The sequence below is a fragment of the Salvelinus sp. IW2-2015 genome, linkage group LG11 (assembly GCF_002910315.2).
Source record: "Salvelinus sp. IW2-2015 linkage group LG11, ASM291031v2, whole genome shotgun sequence".
In the NCBI taxonomy this organism is placed as follows: domain Eukaryota; kingdom Metazoa; phylum Chordata; class Actinopteri; order Salmoniformes; family Salmonidae; genus Salvelinus; species Salvelinus sp. IW2-2015.
Window position 1 is genome coordinate 46,221,589 of NC_036851.1, and position 27,519 is coordinate 46,249,107.

The window sequence follows — 27,519 nt, forward strand, 5'->3', positions numbered from 1 at the left end:
TCATTAGATGTTAGATATTACTACACTKYTGGAGCTACTGTACTGTAGGAACAYAAGCATTTCGCTAMACCCRCAATAAYGTCTGCCAAATATGYGTATGYGACCAATAAAATGTTATATGATTTGATTCATTTGCAAACATTGGTTAATATTCCAATAATTTGTTATTGTTTCCTAGACATGTAYATTAAATAACACTATTTTGTAGATTTAACTACTGGAATGTAATTTTGATCTTTGTATAGAAACCTTTTTATCTGTCAAAATAAYGAGTYCTTAAMCMTWCCATTTTTTCATTATTTCTTGAMAGGYAAACAGTTCAGAGCAATAGTATTGACAGCCGTTCAAACCCGTGACAGCATTCACCCTTCTGACTCACATTGTGTGGAGTTTTTCAACGATGCTCGCGTACTGAACACGGCCATGACTAGGGCTCAATCCCAGGTTGTTGTGGTTGGAGATGCTGCCGCTCTGTGCTACTTTGGAAAGTGCTCAAGAATCTGGAGGAACTACATTGACCAGTGTATAACAAAGGGAAGTGCTGAACCGAAACACCTTACRCAAGACATAATTGATAGCGATATCAAGGAAATGTCAAAATTCCAACGGTCAGAAGACCTGGATGAGACCAGCGCTCAGTCAGTTATGTTCGGCACAGGGAACAACGTGGATGCGATTCTCCAACAGCTGCAAGAGSAGCAAAACATGGCAATCTACAATTCATCTGATGGAGACAAATYGGAATCAAAAAATGTAGACCAAAATAGACCATACGATGGTACCGAAGTTGAAAGAGATGAGTTGTTGCAGTTGTTGAGAGAGCAGCCAAATGTGTACAAGCAAGGTGAATTGGTTATGGAGAAATATAACGCAGGTTATATCATACCATTTGAYAACCCAACTAAGCACATTATCATCAAAGGTAGAGCTAACCTCGGCAAGTCCTTCGCTGGTGACGAAGTGGTGGTAGAAGAATTTCCTCGTGAGGGCCATTCACAGGGAAAGGTGTTAGGCACCATCAAGGCAGCTGAATCCTCTCGTGTGTTTGTTTGTACCCTCGAAGATGAAAATTACCATAAACACAAAACTACGTCTGAATATCAATATCTCAGAAAGATAATGGTACCCCTCAATAAGAACACTACCAAAATTTGCACCTTGTTCAGTAAGAAGTGTCGCAATTTAATTCCAATATGGAAGCATGATGACGGAGAATGGGAGATTGTCAGACATCAACACCTTGATGAAGACATCAAACGCAATCATGTCTTTGTGGTGGAGGTCTTTGACTGGAAAACGAAAACTGAAAGCAATGAAATCTATCCCTTTCCGTTAGGGAACGTGATAGATATTGTTCCCATAGGATCATCTTTGGAAGAGGGCTTAAGGATTTTGGACGCAGAATTTAAAGTCGAACCATCGCCTCCCAGACATGTTTTAGATGAAGTGTGTTCCTGGGAAGACACCCACATTGGTAACAGAAAGGACCTCCGAAAGTTGACTACTTTCACTGTTGACCCAAAGAAATCCCAAGAYTTGGATGATGCAATTAGTGTCATTGACAAGGAAAGCTATTATGAGGTTGGAGTCCACATAGCAGATGTGGCAAGTTTCGTGAAGATTGGTGATTCGTTGGATGATTGTGCACAAAAACAGGGTGCAACATTTTACAGTCCTAAAGAACCAGTTTACATGTTCCCAAAACCATTTAGCATCAACCACTTGAGTCTCCTGCCTGGTCGAGATCGTATGGTCATTTCATTAGTGGTACAAGTAGACAAGGCAACAGACAAAATCATTGACAAGAACTTCAATCTTTCTCAGATCAATTCTGATAGAAAGTTGTCTTATGAAGAGGCGGAGGACATCATCAGTAAGCAGTCAAGAGAAGAGGCCAAGTTTGATACTGTAGAAGACTGTGTTGCTGTGGCATATCGTTTTGCCAAAGTCCAAAGGAAGGCCAGGCTTGGCAAGGATTGGAACTATAAACGACTGGATGATCACCAGATGCCGGGGAAGAGAAGATCCCATCAGATGATTGAGGAGCTTAGTGTACTGTTCAACAATTMTGTGTCTGAATTTTTGATCAACGCAAAAGAAACCATGCACTGCACTCCTCTCCGATGTCAAGCAAGACCTGACCCTAAAATGGTCAAAGACTTGAAAGCGCAGTGCAAAGACATCATATCACTGTCCTCACACCTAAGGCACAACCTTGACCACGACCATGACCAAGAGGTCTTGGAGAGCAAAAGCTTCCCCGTGCTAACATCAGTGTGGAATGAGATCCTATCAGCTGCTGGGAACGGGGAAGTTGACACTGACAGAATGATTGATCTGATAGCTACAGATGATATCTATCCCCAGCTCCTTCCAGTGATATCTAAGTTTAGGAAGTGTCTTGGCAARGCGTATGTCATCCGTTCCAATTCATCCCATAAGGCAACTGTTGGGCACTATTCCTTGCATYTGAAGTCCTATACACAAGCATCCTCGCCCATACGTCGCTACATGGATGTTATCCTGCAAAGGCTTTTGCATTCAATCCTAAGCGGCACTCCAGTCCAATATTCTTCACAAGACATTGACATTCTGGGTCAGAAGAATGAAGAAAGATACAAGAAGGCCAATGAGTATGAAAAGAGGGCTGAGATGATTTCCTTTGCCATGGACATGAAGAAACAAAATGCTTTGAAGATAGCATTTGTTGTTGGTGTTGAGGTAGGAGACAGTTTCAAGCTGTCATTTCCATTTGACAGGYACTCATTTCCAGACAGTTTGCCTGTTATGTACAGAKATTTGCAACTGGAGGATCAACCAYTGTACGACTCAAAMGAGAATCACATGACTCTAACATGGAGAAGACGAGTGTACTCAGTTGACACTGCCAAAACTCACCAAGAGCTAAAAAGAGTSCAAAATTCTTCTGCGTGCACCGAGCTTTCACAAAAGACTTGGCGAGACATTGTTGATGCAATTGACCAGGAAAAATGGAACATAGCAAGGTCTCTCATACTAAGCGCCACAACAAAGCAAATGGAACATTTTAAGAGTGTGCCAAAACATACCACAATGGATTTGCTTGACACTGGGAATGACTCTCATAGAACTGCACATGGACAAGATAAAAWWWYTGAAATGGAGCACTATGTTGATCTTACTCTCCAGTTGAAGCCAGGAGACACACTTCAAGTCCAAATTACATCTGAAAGAAAGCGAGGTTATTGGACACCCACTCTTCAGTTGGTATGCATCAAACCAACATTTGAGGTGTGTGTAGACCATGCCCACAGCCCTATCACATGCTTCTCCAAATGTGCAGACCGTCCATCCAAGAGTGAATATAGCAACGCTGAAGAGTATGTGAGGATCTGGAAACCACTTTGTGAGATGGAGTCTGCAGCCAATGCTGTGGATGAAAGTGACATCATAATCATTGAGGACCTGGAGCTGAACTTGCAAGGGAGAAAACTAGAAGGAAGGTTAATAGAAGGAAGTTTTGACCTTCCTCTCGAATACATTAAAGAATGGGCCATCGAATGYAACCTTAACAAGTGCTTACTGTGTATCCGAAAAAGAGGGTTGAAACTGGCCTCAACCCCTGACCCATCAGATGAAGTAGTTGACCCTAMAAACTACACATGGGTGGCCCATGGTGTTACAACCAAGTTCGACGAACCAAAGAAGAACTCTCCAAATCAAGCCAGAAAAGTGCACTTCTACATCAACCATTTGCCAATGGATACCATTCCAGAGTGTGTCTCCCAGAGAAAGACAACATATACAGTTGAGATAATCCCAAAGCTTCTACCAGACGTGTAAGTATTACATTAATTAGTAAGAGAAAGATGAGAGAGCCATGAATTTATCAATTGCCATTTCAAATGTATAGACATTACGGTAACACTTTATATTACAGTTCCGGTACTTATTTAAAACTAAGTCAACAAAATGTTGCTTGAAGGAAAAAGGAAACCGCACAAAATGTTGCTTAAAATGTAATTACCATTTAAACATGTAATGTTTTAGTAAATACCTGGTAATTTCTGCACCATAAACTACAGTGTTACCAACGTTGCATTCTTTTTAAAATAAGGTTCTAATGTAAAAGTACTATCCCATATTTGTATTGGATGGGCATAATGTTCCTATATTAATTTCAGTATATTATAATTAATGGTGTTTAACATTTTCTACTATCTAGACGTAAAGAAATGGCTGTGAACAATGTTGTGCATGCAAATGAGCTTGTKCAGAAAATAGCCCTAGGACAACCCATTCCAAAAGGAGGTAAGCGCTGGACAATAACATAAATAGACAACAACAAAAAATGTCTCAAGTAATCCCATTTTTACATCTGAGGTTTACAGTTCACAATGTCATTGTTAAACTATATGTTTGAAAGTATTGTTTTGCTGTCTTTTTTGGGATTGTAGCTTCGCAATCTGTTGTACCACGACACCGACTCATRAGAGAAAAGGCACCAGAAGGTCTCCCAGAGCTGAATAAGAGTCAAATTGATGCAGTGGAGAAATCTCTGAATAACAACTTCACACTCATACAAGGACCACCTGGTAAATTATTAAATAGTACTACCAGAGTACATGAAGCTGTTATATGGCTCTTTGCTATGTTTACTGGTATAAAAACCACACCTGTTTCATAGGGACTGGAAAGACCGTTGTAGGAGTGTACATTGTGTACTGGTACCATGTGCTAAACTCCCACAACCCCAGGATATTTGAAGATCCCAAGGACAAGGACAAGAAAGAAGTTATTCTCTACTGTGGTCCTTCCAACAAGTCTGTCGATGTGGTTGCTGGCAAGTYACTTAATGCATAAATTTAAATTGTCATTACAAAATAATGTATAATACATTCACAGCTTAAACATGAGTAAAGTTCTGTAGGGAACATTCTAGCATTCTATGAATTGTGAACATTCTGTAGAGTACCTGTTGAGGTTTGGAGACAAGCTGAAGCCCCTCAGGTTGTACAGCCGACAAATGGAGATGCTTGAGTACCCATACCCAGGCAGTATCCTTCAGCTGTCTCCCAGGTCACTTCGCCAAGAGCGGTCCAAGCCAAATCTCAGGTATAAAACACATGAAATCACTCTGCAGTTGTGCACTGAAAAAAGTTATTCAGCTTTTTAGTTGTTTCAGGTCATTTTCCAATATCGACTCAACTGAAAAAAATAGAAATTGTTTACATGTTTTTTATGGGGGAAAAAATATGTTTTTTTGGCCACTTTTTCAGGGAAACCATCTCACTTGTCTGATAACCTGGTCGTAGTGCTGGCTTCATCATTTGTCTGACCGGTGTCAGCATGTTTKTTTGTCAAATGTTTCCTGCAATTGTTAATGAATTTGGATCTCACACTATGTACCATTTTCAGAGCTATTACCTTGCATCATCGCATACGGGAAAAAGAAAATCCGCATTCCGGGGAAATWAAAGAGTTTGACCGCAGAATAAACCTAGCCAGAGAGGGGGGAGAGGAGCTGACAGACGAAGAAGTTGAGGAGTGAGTAAAGATGTATTACAGTATTCCCTCGTAATATACAGTACATTCTTATAACCTACATCTGATAGAATTGGTAATATGTATTACAGTATTCCCTTGTAATATACAGTACATTTACATTTACATTTAAGTCATTTAGCAGACGCTCTTATCCAGAGCGACTTACATTTTCTTTGAAACCTGATAGAATTAGTCTAATAAATTAGTCAGTGTATTCTGAAAGTATTCAGAACCCTTGACTTTTTCCACATTTTGATACGTTACAGCCTTATTCGGGGAAAAAATGTTAATTGTTTTTTCCCCTCATCAATCTACACACAATACCCCATAATGAAAAAGTGAAAACCGTTTATTTTTATTCAGACCTTTTGTTATGAAACTTGAAATTGAGCTCAGGTGCATCCTGTTTCCATTTATCCTGTTTCCATGATTATCCTTGAGATGTTTTTACAACTTGATTGGAGCCCACCTGTGGTAAATTCAATTGATTGGACATGATTTGGTAAGGCACACAGCAGTCTAAATAAGGTCCCACAGTTGACAGTGCATGTCAGAGCAAAAACAAAACGATGAGGTCGAAGGAATTGTCCGTAGAGATCTAAGACAGGATTGTGTCGAGGCACAGATCTGGGGAAGCGTACCAAAACATTTCTGCAGCATTGGAGGTCCCCAAGAACACAGTGGCCTCCATTCTTAAAYGGAAGAAGTTTGGAATCACCAAATCTCTTCCTAGAGCTGGTCCCCTGCCAAACTGAGGAATCGGGGAAGAAGGGCCTTGGTCAGGGATGTGAACAAGATCCCGATGGTCACTCTGACAGAGCTCCAGAGTTCCTCTGTCGGGATGGGAGAACCTTCCAGGACAACCATCTCTGCAGAACTCCACTAATCAGGCCTTTATGGTAGAGTGGCAAGGCGGAAGCCACTCCTCAGTAAAAGGCACATGACAGCCCGCTTGGAGTTTGCTGAAAGGCACCTAAAGACTCTCACACCATGAGAAACAACATTCTCTGGTCTGATGAAAACTAGATTGAACTCTTTGGCCTGAATGCCCAGCGTCACATCTGGAGGAAACCTGGCACCATCCCTACAATGAAGCACGGTGGTGGAACATTCTGCTGTGGGGATGTTTTTCAGTGACGGACTGGGAGACTAGTCAAGATCGAGGGAAAGATGAACGGAGCAAAGTACAAAGAGATCCTTGATGAAAACCTGCTCCAGAGCGCTCAGCACCTGACTGGGGCGAAGGTTCACCTTCCAACATGACAACAACCCTAAGCACACAGCCAAGACAACGCAGGAGTGGTTTCGGGATAAGTCTCTGAATATCCTTGAGTGGCCCAACTAGAGCCCGGACTTGAACCTAATCAAACATCTCTGGAGAGACCTGAAAATAGCTGTGCAGTAACGCTCCCCCATCCAACCTGACAGAGCTTGAGAGGATCTGCAGAGAAGAATGGGAGAAACTCGCCAAATACAGGTGTGCCAAGCTTGTACCGTCATACACAAGAATACTCTAGGCTGTAATCACTGCCAAAGGTGCTTCAACTAAGTACCGAGTAAAGGGTCTGAATTCTTATGTAAACGTGATATTTCCGACTTTTATAAATTAGCAAGATTTTCTAAAAACTGTTTTTGCTTCGTCATTATGGGGTGTTGTGTGTAGATTGATGAGGGGGAAAAAACAATTGAATACATTTTAGAATAAGGCTGTAACGTAACAAAGTGTGAAAAAAGTAAAGAAGTCTGAATACTTTACGAATGCGCTGTATATACATTGTTTTTTTGTTTTTCTTCTAGGTACAAAAAGCTTCTGAATAAAGCTCGTGTGTATGAGCTGCAGAGACACGATGTCATTCTGTGCACCTGCACAGCAGCCTCCACCCCTAACCTGATTAAAACAGTCAGTGCACGCCAGATTCTTATTGATGAATGTGCTATGGCAACGGAACCTCAGGCCCTCATCCCATTGGTCAGCAACAAACCAGAAAAGGTAAGTTAATATAAGGTAATATAATTCAGCAATAAGGCCCGAGGAGGTGTGGTATATGGCCGTATAGCACAAACCTCCGAGGTGCCTTGTTGCTATTATAAACTGGTTACCAACGTAATTAGAACAGTAAAAATCTATGCTTTGTCTTASCCTTGGTATACAGCTTTCAGCCAATCAGCATTCAGGTCTCGAACCACCCAGTTTATAAGAGACAATATACACTACATGACCAAAAGTATGTGGACACCTGCTCGTCAAACATCTCATTWCAAAACCATGGGCATTAATAAGTTGGTCCCCCCTTTGCTGCTATAAAAGCCTCCAGTCTGGAACTAAGGGGCCTAGCCCAAACCATGAACAACAACCCCAGACCATTCTGTGAGCTTGTGGCCTACCACTTCACAGCTGAGCCGTTGTTGCTTCTAGACGGTTCCACTTCACAATAAGAGCACTTACAGTTGACCGGGGCAGCTCTAGCATGGCAAACATTTTATGAACTGACTTGTTGGAAAGGTGGAATCCTGTGACGTTGCCACATTGAAAGTCACTGAGTTCTTCAGTAAGGCCATTCTACTGCCAATGTTTGTCTATGGAGATTGCATGGCAGTGTGCTCGATTTTATACACCTGTTGTGTGGCTGAAATAGCCTAATCCACTCATTTGAAAGGGTTTCCACATACTTTTGTGTATATATAGTGTACCACAGGTATGACACAAAACTACTTGTTTACTGTTCTAATATCATTGGTAACCTGTTTATAATAGCAATAAGACACCTCTGGGGTTTTTGGTATATGGCCAATTGCTTAAATATATAACATAMATATTTAGTTACCTTTTGGTGTGTACATGTTTAAAACAAAGGTAAAACATTTATAGGCCTATGTTTGTGATGCTGCTTGTTCATTATGTAGTAGAATGACTTTGTCTTCCATCGGTGTTCAATCCAGCAGCAACTGTTTAGGTTTGGGCCATACAATGTTCACCTCAGTGGAGCTCCTCAGTAAGATCTTAATTTGTGTGAAAATGTTTGGTAAAAAATGTAGATTTTTTGCATGTAGTCTAACCCTTGATTTTGGACATGGAAACAGTGCATTGTTATAGAATCACACTGCTAACCTTATGCCTAACCTTAAATAAAGACCAAAAAGCACATTTTGACTGTGGCTATAGATTCTAGTGGAAACCCAACTGGAGGGTTGCTGGCATCAATTTCTCAGGTGCTACCTACTCCCTATGTTCCCTTGAGCAAGGAATTTAACCCCCTTATCTGCTCACTGGGCACTGCACTGCAGCTGCTCTCTGCTCCAGCTTATCAAACCTAATGTGTGTGTGTGTGTGTGTGTGTGTGTGTAAACTGAGTGGACAAAACATTAAGAATACCTGCTCATTCCATGACAAAGGCTGACCAGGTGAGTCCAGGTGAAAGCCATGATCCCTTATTGATGTCACCTGTTAAATCCACTTCAATCAGTGTAGATGAAGGTGAGGAGACAAGTTAAAGAAGGATTTTTAAGCCTCGAGACAATTGAGACATGGATTGTGTATGTGTGCCATTCAGAGGGTGAATGGGTAAGACAAAATATTGAAGTGCCTTTGAACGGGTATGGTAGTAGGTGCCAGGCGCACCGGTTTGAGTCAAGAACTGCAACGCTTTGGGTTTTTTTCACGCTTAACAGATTTCCGTGTGTATCAAGAATGGTCCATCACCCAAAGGACATCCAGCCAATTTGACACAACTGTGGGAAGCACTGGAGTAAACATGGGCCAGCATCTCTGTGGAACACTTTTGACACCTTGTAGAGTCCTTGCCCCGATAAATTGAGGCTGTTCTAAGGGCAAAGGTGGGGTGCAACTCAATATTAGGAAGGTGTTCTTAATGTTTAGTACTCTCAGTGTATACTGTATGTATATCGGATCGGTTGAAAAAAGGCAGAAGACAAAATTCCATCTCATATGGACTAATAAAGTAGATCTTATTTTAAACTAAGCCTTAACAGCAACCCTGTCTTATCAACTGCATGCCAAGGCCAATTGTAAGTCATCATCGTTTTTGCAAGTCATGAAGATTGATGGCGACATAACCTCTTTCCACTTCCAAGATTGTGTTGCTCGGTGACCACAAACAACTACGTCCCATCATCAAGAATGAACTTGTGAGGAAGTTGGGGATGTCAAAGTCTCTGTTTGAGCGCTACTTTGAACGCCGGTCCCAGACAGTGATGCTTGATACCCAGTACAGAATGGTAATATCGTCTTCATATTTATATTTACATATTTGTTAATTACATTCTTTTACTTTTAGATTTGTGTATTGTGGTGAATTGTTAGATACTACTGCACTATTGGAGCTAGGAACACAAGCATTTCGTTACACCCACAATAACAAAATTTGTGTATGTGACCAATAAAATGTGATTTGATTTAAGAGGGGGGTTATATTTAGTCTTTCATGAATTCATTCAAAATGGTACCCTTAATTCACATCASAAAATCTCATGATTGTTGATCAAAGGTAAAATGCTACGGTGCCTTTGACTATATAGATACGGATAGAGATGGATTGATATCCAATGAGAAAATACAAATACTTCTATCTTTTTGTAGCATGAAGATATATGCAAGTTCCCATCAGAGGAGTATTATGAAGGAAAACTGAAGACTGAYGTGGATCGCCCAAATAGTGTCCTTCTGGCTGACAGCAGGCAGACGCACATTGTTTTCGGCAACATCAGTGGAGAAGAGGTCAGCCTGGTTGTGAGCACAGGAAAAGGAAATGAAAACTCCAAAGCGAATTTGGAGGAGAGAGACGTAGTGGTAAGGAACCTCTTGGTTTTCTCAACTCCAACAMTCAAATCTTTCCACGCCACTGGTACACTGAGTTTCCAAAATCAACTTTTTGTTTATTACAGGTTCGGCTCGCCAAGCAGCTGGTGACAGATTCCAAAATAAAACAACAGAGTATGGCGATCCTATCTCCCTACAATGCCCAGGTGGCCGAAATTAAGAAAGAACTGAGAAAAATACAACTGGACGAAATCACGGTCACCACCATCACAAAAAGTCAAGGTGTTTTACTCTTTTACTTTCCCTTCAGTTCCATCTTGATTGTGATTCAATGGTTGTCCCCCGCTGTCCTTTTGAACTGGTTTAGGTTAGCCCTGGGTATAACAAACGCTGCTTCGTCTCCCATGCAGGAAGTGAATGGAGCTATGTCATCCTGTCCACTGTGCGCTCCTTACCCAGCAAGGAGATCGAGACAGAGCCGGACTGGGCCTGGCTGTCCAAACATGTGGGCTTTGTTCGTGACCCCAACCAGATAAACGTGGGCATTACCAGGGCCAAAGAGGGACTGTGCATTATCGGTGAGARATATGTTTCCTCAAGGGATAAATGTTAAAGATCACTGGAACGAGTATGATCTAAACCAATGTTTCCCAACCCTGGTCCTCCAGTACCCCCAACAGAACACCTTTTCATTGTAGCCCTGGACAAACACACCTCATTCAACTCATTGAGGGCTTGATGATTAGTTGACAAGTTGAATCAGGTGTCCATGGTTACAATAAAGATGAGTACTATTGGGGGTACTGGAGGACCAGGGTTGGGAAACACTGACACTACAGTGTCATTGTACTCATTTATTTTCTTCCTTTCTCAAAGGTAACCAGGAGTTGTTGAGCCGCAGTGGCGCTTGGAGACAACTCCTCAAACATTATACGGCAAGGAACTTTGTCACAGAAGCTAAAAAGATCTCTGTGCGCAAAGTAGCAAAATAGCGTGTAAGCACTGTCTACATTGAGCGACGTGGTCTCGGCACCGGATCGGTGCACAATGAACAGTAAAAAACACTTTTTCAGGATACATTTATGATGTTGCTTTAGTTTCAATGTTGAGTCAAATGAGTTAAATACTGCACTCACTGTCATTTTTAATGTGACCTTTCAATTTTATTCAATGGTCTCCTTTTTTAATTACTACCTATGCTCTTAGTGTCTGGTTTATGTGTGTTTAAACTGTGAGATGTTATTCTGCACAATTATTTACAGTGAAGTTCAAATTATATTTTTGAGAAATGTTTTATATTTTTGTTGAATCAAATACTGTGATCTTTAAATCAACTGTACTAGATAGTGTACATTTGTACGGCTGTATTCTCTTACTATTTGTATTTTACAATTTCATTTCAACWGTGTTCTTCTACACTGTTTTATACGGCAGATCTTTTTGGTCAAATTTTTCAAGGTATCACATTCCATTTATAAATTATCGTATTTTCCCAAATGAAGCTTAAATCTGACTGAAATGTTATGCTATAAAATATGTTTCATAGTAAAAGGACTATGCATTAGTTAATCCTAGTCTGGCTGCTGTAGGTGTATTCCAGTGTGTATACTAGATATAGATTATATTAGATGTAGTATGGTAAAGATTGGATTCATTTTGATCTAAATCATTTAATAAAGTAATAGCTGATCATAAAAAATGGCTTTGTTCTTTTTGTGATAAAGCAGTTTTTTTTCTGTTCACAGGACTTCACCTGAATATTGTTTGTCATGTCTAAAACTATCCTTATATACATTTATTATATCCATATCAAAGTATCACTGACTGACAGACTAATATATAGTCATCTGAGTAATCCCCACACACATTTATGCAAATGTAACCAGTCATATACAAATAGTATGCTAGAGGGAAGATTATGATTGTATGCATTGTATTAGTCTGATTGGACCTTGGCCAGCACACTGAGAATTGGCCCACTACTGATTAATAATGACTAGTGAGTAAGGCTTGACTGATCATGTTCTGGCATCTCATCACTGGATGGATGAAATGGAATCCAATTGGACCAGAGGGAGGATGTCCTCTAGTGGCTTTGAAACACCACTTCCTGCTTCACATGTACTTTATTCATGATTGTGTGTCTGCTGCTGCATCCATGAGTGACAAAGGAGTATGACATTAAAATGGTGCTTATATTAATTTGACATAAATGTGGGGTTCTGATGACTATTCCTACGGGAACTAAAATAGGTTGTGCCTTCAATTCAGTACAACTTCATCAACCCAGTCGGAACATAAGCATACAATAACATGAATACGTATATACCAGAGGAGGCTGGTGGGGGGAGGTATAGGAGGACGGGCTCATTGTAATGTCTGGAATGGAATTGGTGGAACGGAGTCAAACGTGGTTTCCATATGTTTGTGTTTGATAACGTTTCATTTATTCCATTCCAGCCATTACACTGAGCCTGTCCTCCTATAGCTCCTCCCACCAGCCTCTTCTGGTCAAATTCCTTCTGGCATCTGAACTTATTTTAAGGTCCAATAAAACAAGTAACCTTTAATGTGTGTACATGCTTTAGCATATTGTAAAACAGATGGCTGTTACAGGTGTATACTCGGCACTAATTGATGTGCTCTCTGACACCTGGAGCTGCATGGCAAATGGTCAAAGAACAAAGGACTAGTCAGCCTTTCGCCCTCTGAGGGGCCAAAATGTATATCCCTGTTACAGTATCCAGACCACTGAATATTGACTGTGATAGAATAATACTATAGTATCCATGTAGGATTCTATGTATTTATGATCTCTGTGGTTACTTGTATCTGTATAGGGTGAACTCAATTACTATATGCAAAAAGGTTTTATGGTCCTCTCAGGAATTCTGTCTTATTTACATTGGTTTCATCCCCCACACAAGCCTTTAAATGATGTGACACCCTGTGGAGATTGGGCCTGGGTGTGTTTAGGTTACAAAAAACTTGGTATCGTTTTGATTGGTTAATGGTGGTTGGTTTTGGGTTGAAAGGTTACACATTCAGATGTTATAAATGGAATTAAATTGCCTTTGTTCTCTCTCTTATCCTCTATCCAGTCCATGGAGGAAGGTTCCTAGGCCTCTGGCCTTTTTAAATGTTTCTTTGTTCATGCTTTGTCTTCTCAGTTAACCTTAGGATCTATATGCCTAGAAGTATGCTTTGTAATGTTAATTAAATATCTGCCTTTAATATAGACAATTATCAGACCAATTCTTGTTAGTCAACATCAACTTATTGCCGAATGCTGGCATGTATATTTTAATGATCTTTATGCAGTCAGATAAACATTTTAGTAGGMTAATTGCTTCGTCTTATTACGAGTCACAGGAGGTATTTATAATATCATGCGTGATAAATAATATTGCCCACTGCTCAGGTTTTTCATTTCAATTCTTTCCTGTCCTTGTTTCATTTCTCTGGAAGTCATTTGGTCAGATCATCTGATTTTACAGCTACACAACTGACATGGCATTTCCTGTCAAAACACGTTCTATCCCCTCTGACGTACATTCAGGTTCAGAATTATTGGCACCCTTGATAAAGATGAGCATAAAATACTATTTATTTTAAACAATACAAATACTGAGCTATTGTATACAAGAATAAAATTGGGAAATTATATTATTTTAAACTAATACAATTACTCAGAGAAAGATATTTTGTTTAATAAGTAATAAAACCAAATCTCAAAAGGATAGGTGTCAAAATTATTGGCACCCCTGATTTCAATACTTGTCTAGCACCCTCCCCTTACRAAGATAACGACGCTGAGCCTTCTCTTTTTTTAATCCATTTTCTCCCCAATTGGTAGTTACAGTCTTGTCGCATCGCTGCAACTCCCGTATGGACTCGGGAGAGGTGAAGGTCGACAGCCGTGTGTCCTCCGAAACACGACCCCGCCAAGCTGCACTGCTTCTTGACACAATGCTCGCTTAACCCCGAAGCCAGCCACACCAATGTGTCGGAGGAAACACCATACACCTGGCGACCGTGTCAGCGTGCATTGCGCCCGGCCCGCCACAGGAGTCGCTAGAGCGCTATGGGACAATGACAACCCGGCCGGCCAAACCCTCCCCTAACTCGGACGACGCTGGGCCAAATGTGCGCCACCTCATGGGTCTCCCAGTCGGGATGGCTGCCACACAGCCTGGGAACAAACCAGGGTCTGTAGTGACGCAGCTAGAACTGCAATGCAGTGCCTGAGACCGCTGCACCACTCGGGAGGCCCACTGAGCCTTTTTCTAAAAATCTTTTATGAGGTTGGGAGAGTTCTTAGACCATTCCTCTATACAGAATATTTCCAGATCCTTGATATCCTGTCTGCTCATATGGACTGCCATCTTCAATTCAAACCACAGGTTTTCAATGGGGTTCAAGTTAGGAGACTGAGATGGCCATTGCAAAATGTTGATTTTGTGGTCAATTAACCATTTTTGTGGATTAGTTCTTGGGGTTATTATCTTGCTGGAAGATGACCTCCCCGCCATTGTTTCTGTAAAGGTTGAGGGCTGAGGCTTTAGAAATGTAATTACTATTACATTCATTTAACCAGGTAGGCTAGTTGAGAACAAGTTCTCATTTGCAACTGCGACCTGGCCAAGATAAAGCATAGCAATTCGACACATACAACAACACAGTTACACATGGAATAAACAAAACATACAGTCAATAATACAGCAGAACAAAGAAAACAAAAAGTCTACAAAAAGTCTACATAAGGTGAGTGCAAGAGCGTATGAGGGCCCGACGTCCACAGGTGGGGGTTGTGCTTACAGCCCAACACCGTGCAGGACGTTTGGCATTTGCCAGAGAACACCAAGATTGGCAAATTCGCCACTGGCGCCCTGTGCTCTTCACAGATGAAAGCAGGTTCACACTGAGCACATGAGCACATGTGACAGACGTGACAGAGTCTGGAGACGCCGTGGAGAACGTTCTGCTGCCTGCAACATCCTCCAGCATGACCAGTTTGGCGGTGGGTCAGTCATGGTGTGGGGTGGCATTTCTTTGTGGGGCCGCACAGCCCTCCATGTGCTCGCCAGAGGTAGCCTGACTGCCATTAGGTACCGAGATGAGATCYTCAGAGCCCTTGTGAGACCATATGCTGACACATGCACATTTGTGGCCTGCTGGAGGTCATTTTGCAGGGCTCTGGCAGTGCTCCTCCTTGCACAAAGGCGGAGGTAGCGGTCCTGCTGCTGGGTTGTTGCCCTCCTACGGCCTCCTCCACGTCTCCTGATGTACTGGCCTGTCTCCTGGTAGCGCCTCCATGCTCTGGACACTACGCTGACAGACACAGCAAACCTTCTTGCCACAGCTCGCATTGATGTGCCATCCTGGATGAGCTGCACTACCTGAGCCACTTGTGTGGGTTGTAGACTCCGTCTCATGCTACCACTAGAGTGARAGCACCGCCARCATTCAAAAGTGACCAAAACATCAGCCAGGAAGCATAGGAACTGAGAAGTGGTCTGTGGTCACCACCTGCAGAAYCACTCCTTTATTGGGGGTGTCTTGCTAATTGCCTATAATTTCCAMCTTTTGTCTATTCCATTTGCACAACAGCATGTGAAATTTATTGTCAATCAGTGTTTCTTCCTAAGTGGACAGTTTGATTTCACAGAAGTGTGATTGACTTGGAGTTACATTGTGTTGTTTAAGTGTTCCCTTTATTTTTTTGAGCAGTGTAGTTGGTAAACCAGGCGAGGCAATCATTTGAGAAACCAAGGCTGTCGAGTCTGCCAATAAGAATGTGGTGATTGACAGAGTCGAAAGCCTTGGCCAGGTTGATGAATACGGCTGCCCAGTAATGTCTCYTATCGATGGCGGTTATGATGTCGTGTAGGACCTTGAGCGTGGCTGAGTTGCACCCATGACCAGCTCTGAAACCAGATTGCATAGCGGAGAAGGTAGGGTGGGATTCGAAATGGTCGGTAATCTGTTTGTTAACTTGGGTTTCGAAGACCTTAGAAAGACAGGGTAGGATAGATATAGGTCTGTAGCAGTTTGGGTCTAGAGTGTCACCCCCATTGAAGATCTTTGGGAATCTCAGACAATACGAAAGAGAGGTTGAACGGGCTAGTAATGGGGGTTGCAACAATTTCGGCAGATCATTTTAGAAAGAGAGGGTCCAGAWTGTCTAGCCCGGCTGATTTGTAGGGGTCCAGATTTTGCAGCTCTTTCAGAACATCAGCTATCTGGATTTGGGTAAAGGAGAAATGGTGGGGGCTTTGGCGGGTTGCTGTGGAGGGTGCCGGGCAGTTGACCGGGGTAGGGGTAGCCAGGTGGAAAGCATGGCCAGACGTAGAGAAATGCTTATTGAAATTCTCAATTATAGTGGATTTATCGGTGGTAACAGTGTTTCCTAGCCTCAGGGCAGTGGGCAGCTGGGAGGAGGTGCTCTTATTCTCCATGGACTTTACAGTGTCCCAGAACTTTTTGGAGTTAGTACTACAGGATGCAAATTTCTGTTTGAAAAAGCTAGCCTTAGCTTTCCTAACTGCCTGTGTATATTTGTTCCTAACTTCCCTGAAAAGTTGCATATCACGGGGGCTATTCGATGCTAATGCAGAACGCCACAGGATGTTTTTGTGCTGGTCAAGGGCAGACAGGTTTGGAGTGAACAATGGACTATATCTATTCATAGTTCTACATTTTTGGAATGGGGCATGCTTATTTAAGATGGTGAGGAAGGCACTTTTAAAGAATAGCCAGGCATCATCTACTGACGGGATGAGGTCAATATCATTCCAGGATACYCCGGCCAGGTCATTTAGAAAGGCCTGCTCGCAGAAGTGTTTTAGGGAGCGTTTGACAGTGATGAGGGGTGGTCGTTTGGTCGCAGACCCATTACGGATGCAGGCAATGAGGCAGTGATCGCTGAGATCTTGATTGAAAACAGCAGAGGTGTATTTGGAGGGCGAGTTAGTTAGGATAACATCTATGAGGGTGCCCGTGTTTACGGATTTGGAGTTGTACCTGGTAGGTTCATTGATGATTTGTGTGAGATTGAGGGCATCAAGCTTGGATTGTAGGATGGCCGGGGTGTTAAGCATGTCCCAGTTTAGGTCACCTAGTAGCACGAGCTCAGAAGATAGATGGGGGCAATCAATTCACATATGATATCGAGGGCACAGCTGGGGGCAGAGGGAGGTCTATAGCAAGTGGCAATAGTGAGAGACTTGTTTTTGGAAAGGTGAATTTTTAGAAGTAGAAGCTCAAATTTTTTGGGTACAGACTTGGATAGTAAGACAGAACTCTGTATGCTATCTTTGCAACACCACCCCCTTTGGCAGTTCTATCTTGGCGGAAAATGTTGTAGTTAGCGATGGAGATTAAGGTTTTTGGTGGTTTTCCTAAGCCAGGATTCTGACACGACTAAGACATCCGGGTTGGCAGAGTGTGCTAAAGCAGTGAGTAAAACAAACTTAGGGAGTAGACTTCTAATGTTAACAAGCATGAAACCAAGGCTTTTACGGTTACAGAAGTCAACAAATGAGAGCACCTGGGGAGTGGAGCTAGGCACTGCAGGACCTGGATTAACCTCTACATCACTAGAGGAACAGAGGAGAAGTAGGATAAGGGTACGGCTAAATGCTATACGAACTGGCCGTTTAAACGTTTAAACCAGGTGATGTCATCGCATATGTAGGAGGTGGAACAACATGGTTGGTTAAGGCATATTGAGCAGGGCTAGAGGCTCTACAGTGAAATAAGACWGTAATCACTAACCAGGACAGTAATGGAYRAGGCATATTGATATTAGARAGAGGCATGCGTAGCCAAGTGAACATATGGGTCCAGTGAGTGGTTGGGCTGACTGGGRACACGGCGATTCAGACAGTTAGCAGGCCGATGCTAACACGCTAACAGTTAGTAGTCCGGGGCTAAACAAGCTAGCAGTTAGCAGACCGGGGCAGGCAAGCTAGCAGTTAGTAGACCGGGGCTAGTAAGTTAGCCTTTGGGGGACATCGCGATGGGGGTAAGTCTGTTTTTGCCTCTTTGTGCGGTGACGTCGATAGACCAGTCGTGGAGTTAGTAGGGTTCCAAGTAGCTCTAGGTAGCTAGCAGGCCTAGCAGGTTAGCAGAATGGGCCTTCAGCGGGCGTCGCGCCTGACGGAATCCTCGGGCAGATTATGTCRGTATTCCAGTCATAGAGGATCAGCGGGGTTCCATGCCCCATACCGGCAGTAGAAGGGGTCCGGATATTGTAGCCCAGGAGTGGGCTTCGGTGGTAGCACAGGAGCCCTGGCCGGGCTAGCTTCAGGCTAATTGGTGCTTTCTCCGGGATGGAAACGCTAGCCAGGAGTGGTCACCCGGGATTGCGGTTAGCTAGTTGCGAAGATCCWGMTGAAAATGTTCAGAGTTTGCGGTAGGAATCCGGGGATATGCAGAGAAATAGGTCCGTTATGCTCTAGTTTGAGTCACGTTGWTCGAACTCGCGAGAGCTTTCTGAGCTAAAGGTTAGCTGATGACCGCTAGCAATGGTTTGGAGTACATCAAGTTTATAATTTGGGATCTGATGGGGTATGATAGTTAAACTAAGCTCATGGAGGCATTTATAAGTTATATTCTTCAAGAATGAATAGGTACATATTCATTTATAAGTCAAAAAATGTATGTAGCAATTACTGAGTGATCCTTYAAGTCAATATGACTATTTATCCTATATGATGGTGAATGAAGGTATACTGCAAATACATCTGAATCACTTGCGTTTTGATTCAGTCCAACCTGCATCAAAGTATAAACACAGTGTACCTTCAAGCATTAACTATAGAATAGTGAAAATTATGTTCTACTAAGCTATATGGAATTGTTTTAAACCAAGGATCATTTTGCTATTTGATTTTGAAAATGGTTTTCTAGCCACGATCAACAACCAATTTGACAGCTTGAAGAATTTTGAAAATAATATATGGGCAAATATTGCACAATCCAGGTGTACAAAGCTCTTAGAGACTTACCCAGAAAGACTCACAGCTGTAATCGCTGCCAAATGTGATTAACATTGTTGACTCGGGTGTGAATACTTATGTACATTRAAAGAGATATTTCTGTATTTCATTTTCAATCAATTTGCCAACATTTCTAAAAACATGTTTTCACTTTGTCATCATGGTGTGTAGATCCGTCAGGTGTGTAGATCCGTCATTGTAAATAAGAATTTGTTCTTAACCGACTTGCCTAGTTAAATAAAGGTTAAATTAATAAAAGATGAATGAGAAAAAACACATTTAATCCATGTTGAACTCAACAAAATGTGGTATAAGTCAAGGAGTATGAACATTTTCTGAAGGCACTAAGTCAAATAGATAGATCCAGGGACCTTGTGAAGTGGAATCAATATGTTTGAATAAAGCGATGGGAGACCACCACTCCCTGACTCAGTCCAATATTTAGGAATGGAAGCATTTGTATAAGTAAGGTCTATAATAAGAGATTGGTGGTCAAATGTATTCAAACAAGTTTACACCCTGGAACAACGGATAACGCAGTAACACGGCATAACTTGCCGTGATGGAATACGTTATCTTATTTTACGTAATACATCACCAGATAGCATAATAAACATGTTGAACTTGAACGTAATAACTTTTTCTCGATAACGTAATAACTTAATACATTTTCCAGTGGGTATTACATGCAGGTGAGTAAGAACATTTTGATTTTAAAAAATCAACTAACTTCAACTGATAAAGTATTACCATTACCCTGGTGACGAGGGTTTGAATCCCATCATGTCGGTTTTCCCCTCTTCATGTGTATCCCACTCTACCTTCCTAGTGGTCTGTCTCAGAAAAAATATCATAAAAAAAAGGAACCGGAATTTCCGATCTCCTTAAAAAAAGAAAAATGCTGACATTCTATACATGTATTCATCACATCAACAGAAATCTAAGAACTAAAGTCAAACTACAGTTAACTGTTCTGAAATGTTTATTACATAATCTTCCTCATACTGTAATTAAAATACGTTTTCAGCCTGATCATCGTCGTTACTTTACATATGTCACCAGGTTAGACTGACAGAGTGAAAAGAGAGGGCGTGTCCCAAATGGCATCCTATTCCCTATACAGTGCACTACTATTGACCAGAGCCCTATGCGGTGCCATTTGGTACTCAACCATACACAAACACCACACGGCATTTCGAACTCTAAAACTAGTATTTCCCGTCTATGAATATATCGTTGACCCTCTGTTACAATGTACAATTCCATTACATGTAGTGTCTTTGCATAATATGAATCATAAAGTTGTCATGTTTCATCCTCTTGACCGTTAAATGATAGACTACTAAACCTAATTGGGTTGAGAGTAATAWAATCCATATAAATCTGATTCTTTATGATCTAAAAGGCTAAACTGATCCTAGATCAGTACTCCTATTCAGAGATGCTTTRTGAATAGAGGTCCTGGAATTATATTACCGAAGGGAGGTACTGAGAGCCAGGGAGAAACTTTAACGACATGATGACGCTATAATAGTTTGGTCAGAAAGACACACATTAGCTGAGGCCAAAAGGAAAAAGCCTTCAAAAGCTTTACACCTCAAGGTACATATCCAAATAATACACAATAATCAATTGTATCCCCAATTGTATCCCCCTGACGCTAAGCTGCATCTGAAAACTAAACRAGTTCAGAGCACCCAAATAAGAGGACAGGGAGCCAGGGCTTGGGTAGAGTTCATCACGGTTTCTGGAAGCCACATTGTAGTAAAAGGGACACCTGGGTCGTTCGTATTCATTAAGGTTGTATTTCAATCGAAAACCGTTCATATTAGACAGTAAGTCCATATAGTCCCTCCCTGTTTCAGTCTGTTTTCTACCATTTGGTGCCTAATGAATACCTCCTGGTTGTGGGAGCTCTGGAGTTGGGAAGGTCATGGCTTGTTCTATGTGATGTCCTTCTGTCTCGGTGTCCGGTGAATGTTTCTGATGACGCACTTCACCATCCACTCAATGCCTTCGTTAACCCCCTGCCTAAGAGAGAATTAATGCATTCATTAACCCCATCTGAGAAATAATTMATTATCAGCAAAGAGTACAGCTGTTCTTTGAGCAATGATGATATACATTTAATTTGTGCACAGAGAGACAGAGAGAGACAGAAACCGATTACATATAATCTGATTATTTAAAAAAACGAATTAATCAGTTACGTTACCAGCWAAAATATTGTAATCAGATTACAGATATGAAAAACTAGATGATTACGGTACTTCTTGGAGTACTTTTAAAATCTGAAAGGATGTTTGCGGGGATGCTTTTTGTCTTCTTCTTAATGCCTCTTAAGGGGAAAGTAATACGTAACTCAAAGTAATACAATGATGTTACGGAGTTTGGGTAATCCAAAATTACATTACAATTTTGGACTTGTAACTRACGGATTACATTCAGAAAGTAACTTAACCGCCCCTACGGACACACACCTAATGGAGTTCTCAAATCAGACCCGATATACAACAGAGTAATGCGGACTCTGTTCTTACCCGGTTAGGGCTGTGCAGGGCTGCACCAGGCAATCTCTTTTCCCAATCTTTGGAGCGCAGTCGCTGAAAGCGGTTTTGATGTCTGGCACAGACATGCAGTTCTAGGGAAGAAACACAGACATGCAGTTCTAGGGAAGAAACACAGACATGCAGTTCTAGGGAAGAAACAAAGACATAAGCCTAAATGAATACAATCCTAGAGGATCTTCTAAGAGAGAGAATTCACCTATCTGTACCCTAATCACATGGATTTAGATTAAGATCACTTTATTGGTCAAATACACACACAGTCCAGCTGAAATATGACTTCCACTTCTAACCCAACCGCTCTGAAAGACACACAGTCCAGCTGAAATAGGATTTCCACTTTTAACCCAACCCCTCTGAAAGACACACAGTCCAGCTGAAATAGGATTTCCACTTTTAACCCAACCCCTCTGAAAGACACACAGTCCAGCTGAAATAGGATTTCCACTTTTAACCCAACCCCTCTGAAAGACAAGCATACATACACATACAGGTTTTTGGAGAGGTGCGGGGGGCTGCCATACTGGGCGCCTGGGGAGCTGTTGTAGTGGGGGGTTAAGTGCCATGCTCAAGGGCACAACAGCAGGCAAATGGCATCTAGGATTTGATACCAGCAACCCTCTGGTTGCCGGCTCACTTCCCCACAGATTTTTCCTGTCAGACCCRGGATTCAAACTGTTAACCCACCTGTTGCTGGCTTGCGTCTAACTACCAGGCTGAATTTCAAAGAGTAAAAAAATTATGCATTATGCTGAGCTTGGCAACGTATAGTATGTTAAACACTKTTTTTGTCATCTACCAAGGTGTGCATGATGGATGGAGGACACCTTTGTTGTGATCATAGGAGCAAAACAATTTCTTCAACAGGCCTCGTCATATTTTGTTTATACAAGACGTGGTCAGTTTAGACAGGGCTACTTCATTTCATTTGATTTCAAAAACAACCAGACAGGACTGTATACCTCCACATCCTGCTTGTTGGCGAGCACCAGGAGAGGCACACCTTCCAAAACCTCACTGCTGATCATTTTCTCTGGAAAAGGAAAACAGAACTGTCATTCTAAGCTAAGGTTCAATTCTCTACCCTTCTCTTATGAGTGGATCTGCTAACAGCCTCTCAAGAGTTTCTGCTTTGTACTGAAAGTGCTCTATCTTGAAAAGGTCATTGCATTAGGATTGTATTAACAGTAAACTAAAAAACAAAATACTAAAAGACAGTTTGAGTGAACTATCCCTTTAAAGTCACTTGATTGGTGTAAGCAGTGCCTAAGGACCACCATATTCTCACACCAGTCCATTCCTTTGACAGCTATGATACGGAGTGAACAAGTGTACACTTCAGGAAGTGAATCGGACTGTAGCCCATGACAAAGATAAGTCCATAAGCCTTGTTGACATTCTTCACCAAATGCCTTGGACAACCTAGTGAAAAACTCACCAAAGGCCTCTTTTGATTCTGATAGGCGCTCCTCATCGGTGGAGTCTATCACATAGATCACTCCGTGGGACTCAGCATAGTACTGTGAATTCAAAGTTAACAAAGCCATGTTTCAGCAATCAACCTCAAATCATTGTACTCTGTTGACAGATAATGCGGCATATTACATCATGCTAGATATCATTTATTTTGAGTGTGTGTAATTTGATATCGGTGTTCACTTTGTCCCACAGCGACTGAAGCTCCTCTTGACCACCAAGGTCCCAGAACATTAGGCGAGCCTTGCCCACATCGATTGTGCCGACTTGTGAGGAGAGAGAGCAGAACATATTACAATGGCATGGACTCCTGGAAAGCAATGTGCTACAATTGAATGCAACACAACAATGTCGGTCTTGCTGGTTGGCTACTTACTGTTTAGTCCAACTGTAGTGGTGATTTTGGACAAATTCATTCCCTTGTAGTTCTTACTGAACTTGGTCTTAGTCTGTTCCAGAAATGTCTGTGTGTGTAGGAAAGACATGCCTAATCAAACAAGCAGCAGCACTTTCTCCAACAGAGAAACAAGAAACAGTAATATCAACTTGCTCTTCTAACTAAAAGACTAACCGTTTTTCCTGCATTGTCCAGTCCTAGGATCAAGATGCAGTATTCGTCCTTCTGGAACACGTATTTGTACAGACCAGATAATAAGGTGTACATTTTAGGATTGTAAGCAAACACTAGCTGATGCGCAAGGCGAACACCAACTCACATCGTGGAAAGATCCAGCTGTGAGGCTAGCCAGAGTTAACAAGTCGAATTAGCTAACTGTTACCTGACTAGCTGTTTAGCTAGCTAACGTTACCTGTGGTTTGASGCAAGTTAGCTAACGTTACTAGTTCGTAATCGATACTAGCTAGCTGACCTGACACCAAACACTAAAGTAAAATATAACTAATGCGCCAATCAAGGCACAAATAGTTGGCTAACTACAGTAGCTTGCTAATGCTAACTTTTATAGCTGTATATCTCAAGACGTTAATGCCGCTGACGAGTATAAACATATATTTGCTAGCGGAYAATTTCAGCAACTCACGAATCGCATAAGGAGATCATGGGCACGCTAGCTRTCTCCACAACATGACATCATGCTATATCTACTTTGACAGAGGTATCGTATTTTATCTCGTCTCATTTTAGTAAACACTGTGGCCACCTGAATTTATGAAGTCACAAAGCAATGCATTGTGGGACTTGTTGTCTTGTGGCAAATTAAATAGCAACTGAACACTATTGCCCATAATAGGTGTGGCTTTAGGACGTACGCAGCAAAAAGTTACACGTTTGTAGTTTTTACCACATATWTTCCWCTTTTCTTTTTTGGGGAATGCTAAAGTATCACATTATGAGTCATAATACCCATAAMWCTTAGCAGTCAAACAAGAAAATTCATTTTTCCAGTAGCGGATTTTAGAAACACTTAAAATAAGGGCTGTGTTTCATGTAGGCCTACCCTGGTCAATATTGACCAATAAGACCTGTATTGACCCCGAAAAATGAAATGCTAATTAGCTGCTAATGTGGCTATCATAAACAACTACCAATTTTTATTTAACCTTTATTTAACTAGGCAAGTCAGTTAAGAACAAATTATTATTTACATTGACTGCCTACCCCGGCCAAACCCTAACCCGGACGACGCTGGGYCAATTGTGCGCCGCCTTATGGGACTCCCAATCACAGCCGGTTGTGATACAGCCTGGAATCAAACCAGGGTCTGTAGTGACGCCTCTAGCACTGAGATGCAGTGCCTTAGACTTCTGCACCACTCAGGAGCCCCCAAATGCCATAATAATCTGGACAAGACTGCCGAATCGAGGCAAGAATCTGGATTAACTATCTAATGTTAGCTAATTTTAGTAATAAATAAATTAGCTACATTTAAATTTAAATGGACAATTCTGTGAAATGTCTTGTGCAAGGTTTAAATTGACATTGATACCTGTTAACAAAGGTGTCAGCTGGAGAGAACGTGCAGGAGCTTGCAGGGATTTGTAGTCTTGCATGATATCTACTTTGATGCTAATTAGCATTTTCGAATCTGAAAGTAAATAGAGCCGAATATGTTAATAAGTCACATTTTCCAAGAGATTTACATGGTTATCAAAACGTCACGCCAGGGTAAGCCTACACGAAACGCAACCCTTATTTTAAGTGTTTCTCAAATTTTCTATGGGAAAAGTGGATGGTGGAAAAATGATTTCCCTGTTTGATCGCTAGGTTTTATGACTATTGTCAAAGCTGAAATACCACCTCTGCAGGAWTAACAATTATACTCGCCCCTGCCTACTCAATAGCAGGTCAGTTATCAATCCTCATTAATACCTACAGATCTGATAGATGCCACTCTGCCTTACCACTGAGCTAGTATACACCTAGGGACAGTTCGTCAAACTCAACAGCAAGGGCCTTACAGTAAAGTGGGCTATCTCCGGAGTCGAGTGCCAACGCTCCCTCACCCCGAACCTATAAACTCGGCGCCTTCTCAGGATCGTCCTGGCCAGAGCTTCCGCTTCAGCACACTATGAGCGGGTCACCCTCTTCTGGGTTGGCTTAAGCCCAGAGACACCACTCCTTACGACTCCTACCAATGCACTCAGTACCTATAGTTGGGTCTCAGGTTAGGTTCCTTTATACCAGCCACTCGGGCCCCCGACAGACTAATTAACCAGACGCAAAAATTTCAAAAACCTAGAGTAATATTTCAAAAACCTAGAGTAAATCGACATGCACAGGGTGACAGAAAAATAAAGCAGGTTTATTCAAAATTACAGAAACAATAAAAACTCCAAGTTCAATCAATCAATCAATCAATCAATCACAAATCAATATTACCAATCAATGATAGGCAAACATCAACAGTAAATTAAATTGATAGACCCCTTCAGTGCCCTTAACTAAACCCTTATCGGGGTGTGCCAATAAAATATTTTTGTCTATTATAATTTTATGAGAAGCACAATATTTAATAACAAGAAAAAACGTCAACTACCTTCTACAACTGTATAAACAGTCACTTAGATGGCATCTAAAAACTCAGCCAAGCTACTTCAGCACACTTCTATCAATGAGGTGATATTAAGGATTCCTCCTAGAATTTTACTTTAACTGAGTACAATAACAAAAATATACACTACCATTCAAAAGTTTGGGGTCACTTAGAAAAGTCCTTGAAAGAAAAGCACATTTTTTTGTCCATTAAAATAACATMAAAGTGATGAGAAATACAGTGTAGATTTTTAATGGAATATCTACATAGGCGTACAGAGGCCCATTATCAGCAACCATCACTCCTATGTTCCAATGCCATGTTGTGTTAGCTAATCCAAGTTTATAATTTTAAAAGGCTAGTGGATCATTAGAAAACCCTTTGCAATTATGTTAGCACAGCTAAAAACTGTTGTGCTGTTTAAAGAAGTAATAAAACTGGCCTTCTTTAGACTAGTTGAGTGTCTGGAGCATCAGCATTTGTGGGTTAGAGTACAGGCTCAAAATGGCCCACTTTTCCCATTGAAAAAGTATTCAGACCCTTTACTCAGTATTTTGTTGAAGCAACTATGGCAGTGATTACAGCCTCAAATCTTCTTGGGTATGACATTACAAGCTTGGCACACCTGTATCTGTGGAGTTTCTCCCATTCTTCTCTGCAGATCCTCTCAAGCTCTGTCAGGTTGGATGCGGAGCATTGCTGCACAGCTATTTTCAGGTCTCTCCAGAGATGTTTGATTAGGTTCAAGTCCGGGCTCTGGCTGGGCCACTCAAGGACATTCAAAGAATTGGCTATGTGCTTAGGGTCGYTGTCCTGTTGGAAGGTGAACCTTCACCCCAGTCTGAGGTCCTGAGAACTCTGGAGCAGGTTTTCATCAAGGATCTCTCTGTACTTTGCTCCGTTCATCTTTCCCTCGATCTTGATTAGTCTCCCAGTCCCTGCTGCTGAAAAACATCCCCACAACATAATTCTGTTACCACCATGCTTCACCGTAGGGATGGTGCCAGGTTTCCTCCAGATGTGACGCTTGGCATTCAGGCCAAAGAGTTCAATCTTGGTTTCATCAGACCAGAGAATCTTGTTTCTCATGGTCTGAGAGTCTTGAGGTGCCTTTTGGCAAACTCCAAGCGGGCTGTCATGTGCCTTTTACTGAGGAGTGGCTTCCGTCTGGCCGCTCT

At 41.7% G+C, this 27,519-nt stretch overlaps 2 protein-coding genes across 3 annotated transcripts in view; one reads left to right on the top strand and one right to left on the bottom strand.

Moving 5' to 3' along the window:
- Positions 1 to 11,882, top strand: part of LOC111970487 (3'-5' exoribonuclease HELZ2) — a 49,367-nt gene extending 37,485 nt beyond the window's left edge. For both annotated transcript variants that reach the window (XM_023997254.2, XM_023997255.2), the window contains exons 9-20: positions 311 to 3,818; positions 4,205 to 4,290; positions 4,437 to 4,574; positions 4,667 to 4,822; positions 4,950 to 5,094; positions 5,398 to 5,526; positions 7,324 to 7,516; positions 9,619 to 9,762; positions 10,124 to 10,333; positions 10,429 to 10,585; positions 10,714 to 10,881; positions 11,180 to 11,882. In XM_023997254.2, the coding sequence (XP_023853022.1) occupies positions 311 to 3,818; positions 4,205 to 4,290; positions 4,437 to 4,574; positions 4,667 to 4,822; positions 4,950 to 5,094; positions 5,398 to 5,526; positions 7,324 to 7,516; positions 9,619 to 9,762; positions 10,124 to 10,333; positions 10,429 to 10,585; positions 10,714 to 10,881; positions 11,180 to 11,295 (5,150 nt within the window). In that variant the 3' untranslated portion in view covers positions 11,296 to 11,882. The remainder of the gene's footprint in view (positions 1 to 310; positions 3,819 to 4,204; positions 4,291 to 4,436; positions 4,575 to 4,666; positions 4,823 to 4,949; positions 5,095 to 5,397; positions 5,527 to 7,323; positions 7,517 to 9,618; positions 9,763 to 10,123; positions 10,334 to 10,428; positions 10,586 to 10,713; positions 10,882 to 11,179) is intronic.
- An 8,387-nt stretch (positions 11,883 to 20,269) lies between these two features.
- On the bottom strand, positions 20,270 to 24,541 carry LOC111970489 (ADP-ribosylation factor-related protein 1). Its single transcript, XM_023997256.2, has 7 exons — positions 23,920 to 24,541; positions 23,725 to 23,812; positions 23,532 to 23,614; positions 23,311 to 23,392; positions 22,835 to 22,905; positions 21,846 to 21,946; positions 20,270 to 21,336 (listed from the first exon to the last, which is right to left on the bottom strand). The coding sequence occupies exons 1-7, from the start codon at positions 24,010 to 24,012 to the stop codon at positions 21,249 to 21,251; spliced, it is 606 nt and encodes a 201-aa protein (XP_023853024.1). The 5' UTR covers positions 24,013 to 24,541; the 3' UTR covers positions 20,270 to 21,248.
- Between the last annotated feature and the right edge of the window lie 2,978 nt (positions 24,542 to 27,519).

Bases quoted from the DNA above. Each gene is read 5' to 3' on its own strand.
- LOC111970489 (XM_023997256.2), bottom strand. From the start codon at position 24,012: ATGTACACCTTATTATCTGGTCTGTACAAATACGTGTTCCAGAAGGAC. The intron at 22,906-23,310 runs GTGAGTTTTTCA...TTCCTTTTCCAG, and splicing joins AGAATCAAAAGAGGCCTTTG to AGAAAATGATCAGCAGTGAG. The intron at 21,947-22,834 runs GTATACAGTCCT...TTTCTTCCCTAG, and splicing joins CCAACAAGCAGGATGTGGAG to AACTGCATGTCTGTGCCAGA.